The following is an 18,587-nucleotide window of genomic DNA, read 5'->3' as shown; positions in this document are numbered from 1 at the left end:
TATAAACATGTGTGGGCTCTGCAGGCTCATTTTGATCATTATTAGGTGTGTTAGCATTTTGAGCTGCATAGGGCTGTGTAGCATTACTGTGTACGTCATGTGATGTGCCCTGGTTCCCATGCAGTTCCTCCTGAAGCACATTCAAGAAACCTTTCCTGCCACTGCCTGCGACAGACTTTAGTTCGTCCAGGTATCTGCAAGCTATCTCCCTCCCCACCACTTCCTGACAAACATCTCTAATGGTCCTCGCAAACCACATCACAGCTGGGTCCTTTGGACTTGGTACGGTACCCAAAGTAATGGGGTCGATTCTAGAGATAGACCTGTCAGATGCATACTGGACCAGGGCTCTACCCTCTGGTTGTCCTGATTCGTCAGGGATCCTCACTAATTTAGAAATATCTCCATTAACTTTGAACACAGCAGTTATTTCCTCATCTGTGTATTCTGGTCCTATACCTGTTACATACAGGGAGTTTTGACCATTAACCTCAAAACGATTGCAAATATCCATACCTGACTCAGTGGAACAAATCTCAAAAATCTCAAACGTGCGTAGTGTGGGGTGGAAGATCAGAAAGCTACTATTAACCAATCTCCTGGCTGGCTCGCCACTTTTTATGTAACCTGGACGTGTGTCCCTCTATCTATAAAGAGATGATCTATACTGCTCGCCCAAGTGCAATGTCTACAATATCCGAATCTAGGTTTGGGAAGGAGATTGGCGGTAGCAACTCTGTAAGAGCAATGAGACTTCCAACCCACATAACACGCACGACCACAGGTTTATGAAACAAAGTTTGCTTTATATATTTCCTTTTGGATCAGTTCCCTTTGCTCATCCTCAATGTAGGGATATCTTCAAATGCAGTAACCATCTCAAATGCATCACAAAAATAATTGAAACAATCAAAATAGATGTAAGACAAGAAACACAATATTTCAACACCCCAAAGAAAAGGAAAAAGAAAAGAAAATAGCACGTGAGTGTCCAGTTCCTTATGGTGTCAGTTTATTCAGTTACCCACTGTCCTGGGTTAAGAACTGAAAACGACCTGAATCTCAGGCGGAGAAAAAGTAGCAAAGAAAATGATAAGGTATCTCTCAGGTGGGCTTCCTTTTGTTTTTTTCCCTACCGCCCTCCTGGTACGGCAGGCATCAACGTGTCGGCGTCCTGACACAGAGAAGGCCTCCACAGCAGCAACAGTGTCTTAGACCCACGATACCAGCTCCTCACTTGGCACCCATGGAACTGTACCTCAAAAAAAAACCAGTCTGCACACAAATATGCAGAATGTTAGATGTCCACATTCCTTAAATGTCCTTGTTCCTAATGTCCTTGGTTCTTTTGAAATATTAAAATAAATTTGCATCTTGTGACACATTAAAAGTAAATACACCGGTATTACTGTGCATCACCCGCAGTTACAGTAACAGCACAGCTATTGCACGTGAACTGCGCATAACCACTTAGCTGGCCGCGGCTGAACTAGCAGGCCCAAGAAAGTAAAACACTAGACACTCATAATAAACAAAACTGTCACAACATTGCAATACTATGAAAACACATCTTAAACATCATTAAACACATTTACTACTATTCTGACTGGTTAGTTATTTTTTCCAGTGCATTGAACTGCAATAGCGGTGCTAAGTGAGCTAGGCTAACTCACCAGAATAGTTCAAAAAAGTTCGAAGAAATACTCCGGCTCCTTTCAGGTAGGTACCCGTCTGTGGTTCACCGCTAACGACAGCTCTCTCACAAATGTTAATTAAACCTCTTTCCTCTCTTTCAACGGGAAAAAACCGTGCTCCGCGGCAGCATGGAGTTTTTCCTTGCCGTCCTTTTTCCTCTACACCACACCTTCACGCGCACGGAGCCGCAGACGGTGCCTTCAGGGCAAGCCCGGAAATTAAACTATCAGACAAGGACTACGATGCATTCAAAGAACCCTGTACTTCTGATTGCTGTAAATCTTACCAGGGTTACACGTGGATGAAACTGCTGCTGCTGCAGGCGTGGATGAAACTCCGGGATGATAGTTTTTATATTCCCAGCCCCCAAAAGAGCACAAACAGAAGAGTCTTTAACGTCCAAAGAATGGGAATAAACAGCATCTGAACTATCAGTGTCTGAGACGGATATGTCAGCTGAGACAGTTTTGAGACCTCTAAGTTCAGTTTTGGCACAGCCTGAAAAGTCAGATATGGGGTTGTCGGATAGAGGAGAAACTGACTCAGGGTTAACAAAATCCGGGCTGGCTGTCTCAGAGGGATTTGCCCCAAGATTAGGAAAAGTAACACAACATAAGTCCTTTAGCCCCGCGGGGAGCTCATACGGCTTCATAGCGAGCTCCTTCCACTGTGGTTGCTGCGACTTCGGCATGGAGTACTGGGAGCGAGCAAAGGCTGCTAGCTCCCGAGCTTGAATAACCTCGTGGGCTTCGTGCAGCTCATCCAACAAACCCATGAACCCCGAGTTGGCGGAAATGTGGATTCCTCTCGAGGATTGCTTTGATAGCATTTATCCCAATTGCCATCGCCTTAGTATCCTCTGTGTGGGAAATCCGCTTCATTAAGCTCATGATGCGGGCAAGCCCGCTGGGTCCAGGTTATAGTCGCATCGTTCTGTCATGGCTTTGTGCAGGCAGGCAGAGAGGAAGGACCCAAAATGCAGGACTCACGGAGGCGAAAGTAAACTCAGAATAAACTGCTTTATTGCAGGCTGCTGATCAAACAGAAGACTAACTAAACTGGAAAATATAAACTAACAGGCAGGCAAAAACAGGTAACAGAACACACAGCGGAAACTGAGGGTGAGTAGACATTGACGACGCGACACTGACACAAACACACACTGGGCTTAAATACACTGAGGGAGTCATCAAGGAATGAGAAACAGGAGGGAGACACAGCTGAGAGGGTTTGGGCTAACGAGACGCGGGGAGCAAAGCTAGACACACTGACATGAGGCACAACCTTTCACAATAAAACAGGAAACAAGAAACAGACACAGACTTGACACTGAACTGAACCTATACTAAACACGAGACACAACCCAAGAACTAACCCCTCACAAAGAACATAGAATAATACTAATAAACAAAGTATAACAAAAGGATCAGAATACCAAACCATAATATAAAGGAATGTAAGAACTGAAAATGCTGGGTCAAAATGACCCAGGGCATGACAGTAATCAGTAGAGAAAGGCCATCATTCTACACAAACAGCATTTCTAATAACTCAGCAGTATAATGCATCATAAACAATGTAATTCATTCACAATAAATCAGCAGTCTAATGTAATACAAATCAGTCTAATAGTCATCACCTTCTTCTAAGTCTTCTAATAATGCAACCTAAAACTACATAATGATTTCACAATCTTTAATAAGAGGTATAACGTGGCATAAGATAGTATAATAATCGAGACACTCCAAACATGCTAAATGCCACAAATCTCTCACATCTCAAAACTCACCATCTCTCTCACCTCCGTCACTCCCACATCTTTCCCCTCTTCCTAAACAACCAACTGCCACATGTTCTCATATAATTTTTTGATTGGTTGTCATATTACATTACATTCACCAATAGGAAAGGGATGGGGTCTTTTTGCTCGCAAGTAGAGAGTGCTTTGAAAATGCTGTTTTTAAAAGTGACATTAGTATACAGGAAAAAACATCACAAATTTTTTTATGAACCCGTGGTTCAGACAAGGCTTGGACCCAAATGCAGACTCAGTGCACACAATTAAACTGTTTACCAGACTTTATTTACATGGAAGGAATGAAGAATGTGGCTAGAGCTAAAAATGTCAGCAGGGAGCAGAAACCAAAGGAAAAATGTTTGCCACTGAGTGACTGGTCTCAGGTCTGTCCAATGAGAAATGGGTGTTCGTCTCCCTTCAGCCAGTGACGCCATTCTTCCCAGGCTAGTTTTATTGGCAGGAGCTCACTATCCCCCATGCTATAATTCTGATCCTTGGGCAGGCAACAGGAGAAAAAGGCACAATGACTGGAGTTGACCTTATGGCTCTGACCTTTGAGACAATACTGCCTCCTATTTGAATTGGTCAAAAATGGAAAATTACTGTTATTTGTACTCAGAAGGAGAGTCAAATACTCCAGGGGGAGGTAGGGCTGAGTGAGAGACATCATACCACAGGAAGAGAGCTCGCTGTGGCCTGAGACCAAGTGGAATCACAAGGCCTCTACAGACAGCAGAGCTTTATAGCCGAGTTCAAGAGCAAATGACTAAAGACACTATTGCCAGATAATATGAGACTGCATACACGTATAGATATTTGGGATATAATTATAAAGAGATTGTTGACTGCTGCAGCTCTGACACTTTGATTTGAACGCGTAAGTAATAAATAAAGTCAGTATGTCAGATGGGAGGTTAATTTTTCATGGAATGCCCATCCTTTTCTCTGTCATCTCCCAACTTTCATAAATCAGGTGGCTATTTTGCCGGACCCTGCTTCTGCAGTAGGTTATTTTCTGTCTTTTGTAGGTGGCATTATATTAATGAGTCTCGTTTTCAAAGCTGAAATAAACTGACAAATCTTCCTCTTTAAGATTATATTTCCAACTACTGTGCGTGTTAATCATTATATGTAGAGTTGCATTTTCTGAAAATAATCAGAATGCTTTATTAATTCCTAAGAAAATTATGTGGTTACCTCATGATTTGTCTGTATGGCAGGCAGGAGGAGGAGGAGGAGAACTAGGAAGCGCAGAGGAAAACACAGAGCCAAGAGACCACATGAATGTTAATGACACAACAACAAGCAGGGGAAGACTGAGGACTAAAATACACCGGTAGGATAACAAGAGGAACAGGTGGAAACACAGCTGAGACTAGTCAGACGTAAAGAGACAGGGGAAAGCAGAACTCACAACACTGGACAAAGGACACAGGACTATCAAAGACAAAAAGGAAACAGGAGACAGAATCAAAGAGGGGAGACAGAGCGAACATGGAGCACAGAGACAAGAGTAACAAACTGCAACACAGGGACATGGCTGGCTGGGGACACACAGGAGACGCTACACAGGAAACTAAAGAAGAGGCGTGAATGAAACAAAGAATATTAATAATCAAAAAGTTAAACACTCAGGATGATGAAGGTTACTATTGCTCCAAGACAATAAGAACAGTAACAGACTGGACTAAATTAAATATTACAATATTACAATGTTTACAAAGTATAAGAAAGACCTCTTATATACACGAGTAGCTCAGTTATAAATGTTGAGAATATGACAGAGGTGAAATCTATATGATTGACACTTTGATATAGAATAACTTCAAAATAACACTTTATGACTAAACACATGTATCATGACTCTATGACCTAAATGCATTTAGCTTTGAAAGCAACACAAAACTCCCACTTCTATTACATTTATCACACTGAGAGCACCCTTCCTGGTGAACACACCATCTGCGGACATTGCAGGGCAGAAGTCATGTGCACGATGATGAACGTGATAACAGCTTTAGCCCTTGCTTGTTTCTGTAAGTTTGCTCTATTACTCTTTGACATCATTAGTTAATCTAGCACTGCATTTTAACCCATAATAATTTAAACACATTTGCTTATTAGTAACTTTACAGGTTTAGCCTCATGTTCTTTTGAAGTAATTAAACATCTCATTGTTTCCACAGTTTCAGGCTGGATTGCTGTCTCAGGTTCTGAGTTTCAGACCTCAGAGGTGCAGGCAGGTGAAACTGTCACTCTGCAGTGCCCCAGGATTTACACATATGACGTTACGACTTTCTGGTTCAGACTGGTCAACGGAACCACAGCCAACTCTATCGCTTTTAAGCAAGCGTCTAGTTCAAATGTTAACTACAATGCTGCGTTTCAACCTGGAAAATTTGAAATGACAAAAAACATCTCTGCTCTCTTCCTCAAAATCAAACAAGTGGATGTGTCTGACTCTGCGCTGTATTTCTGTGGATTTCTCTCAGAAGGACGTCTAAATTTAAGCGTCGTGCAATTAAAGGTTGGAGGTAAGATTATTGTAAAGTCTTTGCCTCCTCATTCTTCGGTTATTACTCTTTTAATTTATATTACATATGCAATGTAATTATTGTCAACACTCTGTAGACAAAGACTATGGTGGTTATAGATTAAGATAAATATAGAAATGAGGACTAAAAAAATCAAGGCTTTATTTTTCAATAGGCACCGATGAGCCTCAGGATGACATGGACTGCATCTCTAAACGTAAGTCAACATTTCTTTTATTGTGCAGATGATTAAAAACACATGAATGTGAAATAAATTTCAGCCGTGTCGCTTTTTACCTTTATTTTTGTATTAGAGGCTCACGAAGTAGCAAAGCTGACGAGTGTCACCCTGGGTGTTCTGTCTGCTTTCCTCTTAATGGTCATCACTGTTCTGGTTGTTCAACACGGGAAATCAGGTACTTTTTACTTCAACTCTGTGTTTCTCTTATTTGGTGAAATGTCAACTATATGAAAAAATACAATGTTGCCACAAAGTTTTATCTCTTAATGTCACTGTATTGTTCACTGAATTGATGATCATGTCTTTGAATTATCAGCTAACGAACATGAAAATAAGAATCCAGAACAATTTGAGGTGGGAGCCTTTTTATACAGTATGCTGCAATGTTTGAATATTTTGATGCTTGCAGCTTTGAGCCAGTTCAGTTATTTTATTTCTGTACTTTTAATTACAGAGTCTGGACCCTGGCACCCTGAAGGATCCAGCACTGCAATCAGCAGTAAAAAGACGCAGGAGGCCTGCAGCAGAAACTCATGTTATTTATACTACCAACAGAAAAAACTAATTTCCCTGTTGCTTACTGTTTTTATTTCTATTTCCTGTCTACTTTTGGCTGCATCTTCACCCCATCAGCCCCTATTTGTTTTGTTTGCTACATAGACTGCCTGCCACTGTATGCAGGAAGCTGCTGTACACTGTCCTTTAACAGATATGATCAGGCACTTTTTTCAGTATGTGATTCTAGATTTTTTGTTGCATTTACCTCAACCTCAAACCAGCAGGAGACAGAGAGCCTGCAGCTGAGAGAGAAGTAAAATTCATGTTGCTTAAGCTGCCAGCAGATAGTAAAGTTTAAAAAGAAGCTGTGAAACCTCATCTACTTGTTTTGATTACATACAGTGTTGGGGAGTAACGGAATACATGTACCGCTGTTACGTATTTAAAATACAAAATATGAGTAACTGTATTCCGTTACAGTTACCGTTTAAAAAGGTGGTATTCAGAATACAGTTACTTTGTTGAAATAAATGGATTACACGGCGGTACTTCCCTGTTTCATATTGTGGCGGGTCAGGACTGTTTAGGTTTTGTTTGACAGCTACGTTCTGTTGTTCTAGGCGGCAGCGTTACGGTTGCCATGGTTACAGGGTGACGCTCTCTCTCTGCGACTGTGTGTTTCCTGGGTGAGAGAGCACCTTTTTGTTGTTGTTGTTGTGCTAAGCTATGCCGAGCAGTTTGGTAACAGCGGTGTGTTTCTGTTGGAAAATAAACGGCTGTGCTTCCTGGCAACTCAGGGTAGCAAGACCAAACGACACCTCTGTCTCCTCCTTGTCTGAGCTTGCCACAGTATGTTTGGCTTGTTTCCTCCGAAACAATAAGTTCTGTTGGAGCAGCCTTTCAATGCCTCTCTCTGTCTCTCGCCTCACAAGCAAAGTTGACCCAGACAACAAAGTAAAGCTATTTTTCGGCTACGAACCCGACGTATTAGCCAGAGGTCCCTTTACTACGGTTCGGAGCTGCAGACCTTCAGTCATAGCAATAAATCACACAGCAATAGTACATTCATGTAGTTGTAAAAAGCATGATAATATATTAAGTAATCCAAAGTATTCAGAATACGTTACTCTCATTGAGTAACGTAACGGAATACGTTACAAAATACATTTTGGGGCATGTATTCTGTAATCTGTAGTGGAATACATTTTAAAAGTAACCTTCCCAACACTGATTACATAATGTCAGACTTTGCGGATTTTTAGAAAAATAATTACAATTATTTAATGAAAGTGATTAAAACTGCAGCCATCCACCCTTTGAAGACAGATAAATGGATAAATGGACAAAGTCTGCACCACAGGGAGATTTCCGCACTAACAACAAATATGACATGACATCATTAATTCAAATACTAAGAGAAACATTATTTACAAAACTCTCTTCTTGCTGGTGTAACCGGTGTGTTTCTGTGTTGTGTCTGACAAAGAAGGGTAAAAAAAAGAAAGACCTCCAAGTAAATAACTTGCTCGCTCCAGCTCCTCTCCCACAGGGGAATTGTAAGGGGAGGGGCCCAAGGGGGACACTGTATTCATAGGGTTGCACCAAAGAAGAAGAACAATGAGGAGGGGCTCTAACTGATAATGAATATAACTAAAGGCTTGAAGGTCCTAACAGTCAGGTATAAAGAACAGCTACTGTGTAATTATAACAATAAGTAATCTATGACTGGGCTACACTGGTCTTATATGCAAAAACAAAAATAATTAAATCATTGGAGCTATGGTGTAAGGTATGTTTCTCTTAAATTAATTCCATCAAGTTTTATATAAAACACAAACGTGATTTTAGTTTGAATACACTGACATTAGTAATTGTTTCACAGTTTCTATTATCTTGTATGAGAAAAGAGAAGTTGTCTTTCCTGACATTTGAACAAACAAAGTTTGTAGCAACACTGTTTATCAAAGGCTTTGAGCATTGCAATGAAACCACACGCAAAAATAGCTGAACTGCTTTCACATAAAAGTTTCACATCTCTCTTTCAGCTGTTTAGGTCAACTGCTTTAATGCATTTGAAAAGGGTGACATGCTTTTAGAGGAAAAAACACTGATCCACTAAGAGGCTCTACTCTGAAGGCCAGGCTGGTTTCATTTGACAGAAAGCAGCAAAAACTAAGTTTGGCCTCTTTGAGTCTTTTAAATTGTTCCTCATACTCAATGAGCTTGTAAAGGTTAATCATCTTATTTAGAGAGGATTACCGCAAGTACGTGTCAGACTGGGTAAGGCATGTGATGTGAAACAAATTGACTAAGAACCAAAATCAAACTGATTTTCAGATATTTATTGAAAGATTGTTGAAGCCTTTGTAAAGACATCAATACTGCATGAACAGTCTTATCACAAGGATTATAACAGCTCCTTTATACTCATTGTGTGGATAGAGTGGGTATAAAGGATCTTTCTTTTCCGTGGTTGGGAATTCTTACCATCATGCTGATGCTGGTGGTGGATTTCCACAGGTGCAGACCCACCACACCGACACCAGTGAACATCTGGGGAACTGACAGTGGGATAGTGGACTGAAGCTCATTACAGGAAGGGTCAGAGCTGACTCTACCTGCTCAGGAAGCTTTTGGAGTTCAGCAGGTGCTCCTGAAGACCTTTTCTGACTCTGTGGTGGCATCAGCCATCTTCTATGGTATCTGTTGAAACAGCAGCTTTTTTTTTTTTTTTTTTTTTTTGTGTCCCGTTTGGATCTTTAGCCATCAGAATTGTTGTCTTAAGGCCAAGAAAGATGCCAAGCGGATTTATTTTACCAAGTGGATCATCATGGCCTTGCCATATTGGTCCATTTGATTGACCTTTATTATAATTATGAATTTATTTTATTTTCAGTTGCTACAAACGGGACAGACATGACTGGGGGATAGGACAGGGAGAAAGAATGAAAGAAAGAGAGGGAGAGAAAGAAAACCAAAGGGGAGAAGAGACGGTGAGAAGGGGGGGGAAGAAAAAAAAACAAAAAAAAAAACAAGCAAAACAAAAAAACCCCACCTGGATCACCTGTATGGAGAAAAAAAAAACAGAAGAGAAAGCAAACAACAAAGAGCAACATAATAAAAAAAAACAAACAGCACCATCACAATAAACTAGCTAGCAGTAGATATCAGTAGATACTAAATAATAAACGATATTGTGCAGCACGCAAGATAGACAGCGCACAATGTGCTTTGAGGCAGCAGCCAAGAAAGCTGTAGTCCGCGTCTGTGAATACCCGTGTGTACACCTGTGTGCATACCTGTGTGGATCAGCATGCTTGCATTCCAAAGGTTTCTCCATGTAACGATCTGCTAGGGAGTGTGGGGAGCCACAGCCCCGTCCTCCAGGGTATGAAGCAGGTATGGAGGAGATCAAAACTCCAGACATCCAGAGGCCCCCAGAACACAAGAGACCAAGGAAGACTAACAGAGGGGCAGCCGCGCCACTGTCCCAGTAAGAGCTGAGGAGAGTCCCAGGTGAGGGCTCACTCAGCAGCCGCGGAGCAGAAGCCAGGGGGAGTTGCAGTGACGTGCCCGTGAGCTCCGCCAGCAGCCAGCCGTGCCTGAGTGACCGAGCCCCAGGCCGAGAGGCCGGGGGCACCCCACCTCCGAAGTGGCCCGAGCGAGCCCCAGGTTCCAGGCCCCGATAAGCGGCCGCCAAGGAGTGAGCCGGTGTGTACCCGGACGCCCACCCCCAGACACAAAGAACCACCAACGCACCGACACCTGAGGTAGTCCGCCACTGGCAGGGGAAGTGGTGGTGGGTGGAGATAGGCCTCCAAACCTTGGAGGGCCTGAGATGTCCCCAGAGAGGTGGCGTCTGATACCCAACCTGACATATAGACACAGACATACAGGCACACACAGATACAAACATCCATTCCCACCCTCATGCTCTCATATGCACTTACTCCACACTCAACCAACGTGGAGACAGACATAAAGAGACGCTGTACACACGATCACACTCCCCAAGCGTACTCTACAAACCGGGTCTAGGTACCCTTGCCCCTGGAGGGGGAACTGCACCCAGACCCAGGTGGTGTTACCCTTTTCCCTGCGGTGGGGGGAGGCAGACCGCCCCGACTCCGCAGCAGCAGGGAGGCCCCACACTCCAGACTGCAGTCGGACGGCCAACTCCTCCTAGCCCCCCCACTCCAGCAGGCCGCAGAGAACGGGGGTGAGAGAAGACTCCAAACCTCCCTCCACCCGCTCATTGTAGTGTTGATGCATGTGTGTTCTAAGGTGCAATTAAAACCCAGGAGGGCATGGAGCTACCTGCCAGAGAGCAGCAGGTAAGCGCATGGTCCCTCCTGCTAGCCCTCAATGTCTACGTGTATTCAAAATTGAGAGGTGGGCAACGACGCCAGGGGTGAGGTATACAACCTGATGGTAATTTGGACTCCGTGTATCGTGCCCACCCCCAAGATCCTATATGTATGTGTAATGAGAGTGTGAGTAATGTGAATGTCTAAGTTGTGGGATAAAATTGAGGCAGAGGCAGCCAGAAGGGGACAGAGGGGGGGGTAGCCTCCTCTGCACCCTGGTGACATACCCCTACTCCAAAGCCCTGCATGTGTGGGTGGTTGTGGTGGAGCGGGAAGAGGGAGGCAGCTGGAGATGGGGAGTGAAGGAAGGGAGGGACAGGTGACCCCTCCCTGGGGCCAGCTCCCCCGCTGACCCCAGTAGGCACTCCCATACTCCGCGACCCGCCAGGGAAAGGGGGCCCAGGCCCATCCAGACCGGGGCCCAGCGCAGCAGCTCCCCCCGGCCCCACAGAGCCCGGGACAGTCCACCCAACCCCACCACAGAGAAAACTGCACCCACCCCACCATCCACTCTTCTTCCAGACTACATGAGACAATAGACGCCCAGACTGAGATCTTCCTCCACCTCTCCTGTATCTCCCCCTCCTGCAGAGAGTTCCTGTTGAAACAGCAGCTTATCTGCAGCTGAAAGGAAGTGGTTGGATAAGCTCATCAGGAAGGCCAGCTCTGTCATGCCCATTGACTCAGTGCTGGTGGTAGGAGACAGAAGACTGGCAATTAAATCATCAATGTCTGCACTACATGCATGAATCTGTTGGAGACCTGGAGAGCTCCTTCATTGACAGACTTGGACTTTATAATTATCACTGCTCCCAGCAAACACATGACAGGGGAAGAAACAATCAGTCACATTTATCTCTGAAGGAGTAAATACACCCTGTGGGAGTTCAAAGCATATTGGATGCCTCGCAAAATCACTTGTGGGAATGAAATGACCACAGAGAACTGGAATTTAGTGTGGTTGATATGACAAATGAACTCACAGCAGTAATTGTTATTGTTATCAGGGTTGATTATAAGTAGGTCTACTTGCCATACAGAATATGCACTAAGAATTTATTAGTGAAGTAGTTGTGAGATTCAAATAGTGTACGCACAATTTTATTTGGATAAAATTTAAGACTAGATAAGAAGCTGAAACTCTCAGGAAGAAAGCACCTTGAGTGATTCTTCAAGCCTTTCCAGCGTTTGTGTTTATGTGGATGTTGATATATGTGAAAATGATCACGAATCACAGAAAACACAACACAATTGAAAAACCTCTCAGGTCACACCATCCTAAACAGGTATTGTCTGTGTTTAGCTGCTGATACCTGGTGACAGACAAGATAAGCTCTTGTTGGGGCACTTTTTCACCCATCACTCTGACTTTAGTTCCAACGCAGCTGTAGATTGAAAGGGCAAAGCACGTTGATCAACCTTGTTGTCTTCCTCAGCATCAGTGTGCAAATCTTTAAAACTCTGAGTAGGTTTTGTGGTTCTGGAATCCTCTTGTAATTGCTGGCATGAATCTTGAGCGGTTCAACTTTGACTTTAACCTCAGTCTGGGTTCACAGAAGTATCTGGAATCGTCTTTGAAGATCTCTTATCACTTTTCTGGTTTGTATGGGTGTGGGGTTTTTTATGCACATTGTGCCTTAACCTACTGTTTCAAAACTAGTGCTGAGCTTATCTGGAATTCGCCACTTTGAAAGGGTTTCTTTGAGCAAGGTTTTTGCTTCTGCACCTGCATCTTATTTGCAAGAAAGGAAATCTGCTGCTTATCTCAGCAAACACCAAGCATGTTTCTTTACATTCACATGGCCTGAGTTCAATGTCAAAGTCCATGTGTAGATGATAAAAAGACTTATCTGGGTGTGGATGTGCTGCCTGTAGCCTTTGAATGCCTGTATTATTACTTGCACAAATCATACAAGAGTTAAAAGATTATTGAAAGGGTAATTACAGAATCTCTTTGTAAACCACTGTTGCTGTTTTTGTTGTAAAATCCCTCCTTTTAATAGATGGTTCTTTCCATGTGTCAGTGTAGCATGATAAGAGCATCATCTCTATCTCATCGTGTCACATTAAGCTGGCTGGTGTTCTTCGTGAGCCTTTGGTCAGTTCACTGCTCTTGACTCTTGTACTGCTGGACTCCTTTTCTTGGCTGTTTGTGCTGTCTGGATTCTGTTGGTTCTCAGCAGGGGCCTTGGGCACTGGTCTTCCTGTATGTTTCAGGCTTGGCGTACTGATGGCATGCACTGCGATTTGGTCTTTGTTTTTGTTGGGGCCACCTGGGGTTTCTGGGCTCATCTGGGTTTTTGTTAACACTTTATGTGTTGGTGTTCAAGCTCTAGTGATTTGAGAAGCCTTGATTCGTGTAACAAAACTATGACAGACCCGTCCACATGTTCATGCTTTTCAGAATCTCACACACTTTATTAACACTCAATGTTGCTGTTACAACACGGCTGCAGCTTTCCAGCTGCCAGCAGCGCATCTCGCCTGCAGCTGCATTGCAGACCACGCCCCGCCACATACCCCCATCACCCGACTGAGGCCGAGGAAAACATCCAGGTGAACCTACTCCCTCCCCCTACAAGCGAGAGATTGAATTGGCCCGGACCGTTGGCGCCCCCAGCTTCTGGCCCAGCAATGGGGAGGTGTCGTTCTTGGTGGCCGCCCGCGCATCCAGCGGTGCCGGTGTCGTAACTTGTGACCACCCGCGTATCCAGTGGCAGCGGCGGCGCAGCAGCCGTTGAAGTGCACTGAGGCTTCCAGGTGGTTCGGCCGGTGTCATGCTGCATCTCCCCAATCTCGGACTGCGCAGGTCCTCCAGACTAATTGACCTCAGGCTCAGGCCGAGCAGCCCTCTGTGGCACGTGGACCTCCATCTCCTCACACAGCTCATCCACCACTCTCAGCTGGAGCAGCCCCTCGCACGCCTCCTCCACCATCCAGTTCTTCATCTACCTCCGGCTGGAGCAGCTCTTCCTCCACCTCCGGCAGGCGTAGACCCTGACGCACCTCCACCTCCAGTGACTGCGTGGCAGGCCCCCGACAGGCACAAGCTGCTGCCAGGCACAAAAGGAGTGCGGATGGGTGCAGCAGCAGGCTGCAAACTAATCATCTTGTTGTTTCAGACCACAGTGGAGTGGGTGTGATTGGTTGTCCATGATGGAGAACCGTTTTTTCAGTTACCTTCTGTCCTTTATAGGTTGCATTATTTGATTATTATTTGATGTATTCTTTAAAAAAATACAAGTACTATGGCCCATGAAGCTGTAAATCAAATGGAAGTTAAAACCCAACTTTGTCATATAACAACAGGTTGCTTGTTCTTCCTAGTTTAAACATTTGTTTTTCTAGTTCTTAGTTTCTTCTTCATTTAATCTGTTCCCTTTTGTGCTCTGGTTGTTTTGGTGTCGTCTGTGTTCTCCCATGCCCGTCATGTCTATCACCCATGCCTGTTTCTTCCCCAAGTGTCAAGCCTGTGCGTCTTGGTCTGCGTGGTTCCTGTTTTATTTTGACAGGCTCTCATCCTATGTTCAGTTTTGCTTCCTACTGTCCTGTTAGTTTGATTATTTCCAGCTGTGTTCCCTGTTTTCCTCTGCTTATTGTCGTGTCATTCCTGCTGCAGTGTGTTTCCTTGTTCCCCTTGTTTCCATCGCTTATCCTAATTTCTAGCTTTTTGTTTCCAGTTCTTAGTTTCTAGTTTTAGAGTTTTGTGTTTAGCTATGGTTTATAACTTTACAGCAATAAAACTCCCTTCTTTTGGGTCTACCCTTTGCCTGCCACACAGCCAACCCTGACACTATCAGCATTTTAACAACAATGCATCTTTTTAATAATGCATGTGTTTAAAGCTGAGAAAAAATGAAACATCACTCTTCTTCTTCTTCTTCTTCTTCTTTAAAGTAAAGACAAAAAATAATCTTGCAAAAAGCCCTTTAAGACTAAACACGTGTGTCATGACTCTATGACCTAAACGCATTTAGCTTTGAAAGCAACACAAAACTCCCACCTCTATTACATTTATCACACTGAGAGCACCCTTCCTGGTGAACACACCATCTGCGGACATTGCAGGGCAGCAGTCATGTGAACGATGATGAACGTGATACAAGCTTTAGCTCTTGCTTGTTTCTGTAAGTTTGCTCTATTACTCCTTGACATCATTAGCTAATCTTTTATTGCATTTTTAACCTATAATAATTTAAACATATTTTCTTATTAGTAACTTTACACTCACAGATGTAGCACCATGTAGAGCAATTAAACATCTCATTGTTTCCACAGTTTCAGGCTGGATTGCTGCCTCATGTTCTGAGTTTCAGACCTCAGAGGTGCAGGCAGGTGAAACTGTCACTCTGCAGTGCCCCAGGATTTACACATATGACGTTATGACTTTCTGGTTCAGACTGGTCAACGGAACCACAGCCAACTCTATTGCTGTTAAGCCAGTGGCTAGCATTGTTAAGTACAATACTGAATTTCAACCTGGAAAATTTGAAATGACACAACCAACCTCTGATGTCTTTCTCAAAATCAAACAAGTGGATGTGTCTGACTCTGCGCTGTATTTCTGTGGATTTGTCTCAGAGGCACGTCTAAATTTCAGCGTCATGCAATTAAAGGTTGGAGGTAAATTGTTGTAAATTCTTTGTCTGCTCATTCTTCGGTTATTACTCTTTTAATTTATATTACATATGCAATGTAATTATTGTCAACACGCTGTATACAAAGACTATGGTGGTTATAGATTAAGATAAATATAGAAATGAGGACTAAAAAAATCAAGGCTTTATTTTTCAATAGGCACCGATGAGCCTCAGGATGACATGGACTGCATCTCTCAACGTAAGTCAACATTTCTTTTATTGTGCAGATGATTAAAAACACATGAATGTGAAATAAATGTCAGCCGTGTCGCTTTTTACCTTTATTTTTGTATTAGAGGCTCATGAAGTAGCAAAGCTGACGAGTGTCACCCTGGGTGTTCTGTCTGTTTTCCTGTTTATGGTCATCACTGGTCTGGCTGTTCAAAACAGGAAACTTCAGATGGGTACTTTTTACAGCTACACAATCGCTCTTATAATCTTTGCTCTTCACAAATGTATAATTGGTTTATGTAATAGAATAACATAATTTGTTTTTTGTGGATCAGCAAATAAAGAAGAACAGAATCCGGACCACAGCACGGTGAGTCAATCTAAAAATGTACTTTTATGCTCTGATTAGCAGCGCTTAAACAAAATGTGCCTGTACAGCATTACAGTGCAAAATGACATCGTATAAAGGGAGAAATAAGATTTTTAGTTTGTATGTTCCAATTAGCTGTTGACTAATTGTCCTCTTTCCTTTAGAAATGTAACATAAACACTTCATTGTTATTGCTTATATTTGTCTATAATTATAATTAATATGTATATAATACTCATAATAAATGAACACTGAATGTGCTTTTCACAGAATCGTGGATCTGATGAGGTGAACTATGCTGCAGTGACAGTTCGACCAAAACCAAAAAGAAGAGAGATCGAGCCGAATGTGATCTATGCTTCCACCAGATAGAATCAGCAGGCGACTTGAACTGCCTGATGAGGTTATCATGACTTAGTGTGGAAATGAAAAACTCTTGTTAGAAAAAAAAATACTTTGCTGTGGTGAACCAATGCTAACTGAATTTTCACATGTGTTTTCCTGTTAATTCTGAGTTCTTACTTTGTCCATCAAAGTCTATTTAGCCAAACAAACATGTAATGTGATTGTTAATCAAATGGAAATCTGCACACGACCTGAACAGAAACAGTCGGTACTTTGTGACTACAAATGTTCTGGAAAAATAAAGACTACATTCATGTGGAACATGGATATAACTGTGACTGGATACTGTATGTATTATCTCATGCTCTTATATGTCTTGATCAACAGACAAAAAAAAAAAAACCCACATGATTATACTTCATCTTCCTGCAAAAGACCTGTTTTTTATTACTGCTGACTTCACACTTATATGAAACATTTCCTCTGGCTGAAACCTTGCTATCTATGCAGATAAAAATAAGCCGAGTTGTCTCAGCTTGTCCTTGTTGTTGGTGACTTAGCAAGAGTTCTGGGAGCTTCTGTTTTTGTTTACCAAAAATTAGCCTCAAGATCAATAAATTGGTGATGGGTTCTGTTGAACTATTTAACTTATTGTATTATCAATCAATAAAAAACTGAACACTGGCTATGATTATTCAAATCAGATTCATGGCTCTGATGGCCCAAAATATGCTGCAGCGACATTTCAACCAAATGCAAAAAGAAGAGCGATCGAGACAGACACGATCTATGCTGCCACCAGACGGACTCACTATGTAACTGGAAATGATGCTGTATCATATTAATGATATGATGCAGCAATTCTAACTCTGCAGTGAAGAAACAATGCTACTGTAATTGCACATTTGTATGTTCTGTTTTATTAATTCTTAATATTTTCTTGCTCATTTAAAATCTTTGTCGCCAAACAAACATGATGCTAAATGTCTTGAACAAATACAACATATATAAATAAAATAGAGTCCAGTTAATATAAATACATCTGAAACTCTTTCATCAGACGATACAACATAAGGTCTCATATATCTGTCAAGGCTCGCGGGGCAACCTGTGTGGAATTATTAAAGGACCCAAGATGCAGGCACTTCTGATGTGAGGGAGCTTTAGTAATGGAGGTTGAAAATACAAAAAGGCAAGGGTGGCGAAAAACAGAACTGAGCCTGGACCCAAACTGGGAAAACTACACATTAAACAAACCTGAAACCTAGAGACACAAATGGAGATGCAAGGAGACGTAGACAGATGCAGGGAAACCACTTCAGATGACGGGGGGGGATAACACAGATGAACCAGCAACTAACAGACGCAGACACAAGGCTTAAATACACAGAGTGATAACGAGGGAATGAGACACAGAAGGAGGGCACAGCTGGGAGTAATCAGACACGACGGGACAGGGGAAACGTAAACACACTGACATCAGACACAGACCTTCAAAGTAAAACAGGAAACACACACACGCAAAGACACAGACTCAGATGCGGGCTTAACACAGAGACCTGACTACACTAGAGGGGACACACAGGCAGGGATGACACAAAACAGAGGGAGCACAGAATAAACACTGGGAAACCAAAACACCAACAGTCATGATTCATAATAAAATCAAAAGTAAAAGTACAAAAAACAAAAACACTGGGTCTCCGAGCCAGGACCTTGGCAATATCACCCTTGTTGCACATTGCTTTTATATTCATTTGTACATAACATTGATTCCTGCTTTAAAATAACAGCACAATTCTGAAGTGTTCATTAGTGGTCATTGCTTTCCACAGTCATTCATTATAAAGTGTTTCATGTGTATAACAACTTTACTCTTCTTAAGCTTGAGTAACTTTTTGTCATGAATTATTCTCAAATGTAGAAAT

At 42.6% G+C, this 18,587-nt stretch overlaps 1 protein-coding gene across 2 annotated transcripts; it reads left to right on the top strand.

Annotated features, from left to right (window-relative positions):
- The first annotated feature begins 5,447 nt into the window (after positions 1–5,447).
- On the top strand, positions 5,448–7,268 carry LOC309702972 (uncharacterized protein). Of its 2 annotated transcripts, XM_082527667.1 has the most exons (7): positions 5,448–5,529; positions 5,680–5,736; positions 5,986–6,027; positions 6,203–6,244; positions 6,342–6,443; positions 6,585–6,622; positions 6,723–7,268. In XM_082527667.1, the coding sequence occupies exons 1-7, from the start codon at positions 5,481–5,483 to the stop codon at positions 6,831–6,833; spliced, it is 441 nt and encodes a 146-aa protein (XP_082383793.1). In that variant the 5' UTR covers positions 5,448–5,480; the 3' UTR covers positions 6,834–7,268. The 2 variants fall into 2 exon arrangements, with proteins under 2 accessions (XP_082383793.1, XP_082383792.1); XM_082527666.1 differs by having other exon boundaries at positions 5,680–6,027.
- Positions 7,269–18,587: the final 11,319 nt, after the last annotated feature.

This window comes from Aulonocara stuartgranti, assembly GCF_965226115.1.
Source record: "Aulonocara stuartgranti genome assembly, chromosome: 3".
Lineage (NCBI taxonomy): Eukaryota > Metazoa > Chordata > Actinopteri > Cichliformes > Cichlidae > Aulonocara > Aulonocara stuartgranti.
This window is presented reverse-complemented; position numbering and strand designations above follow the sequence as displayed.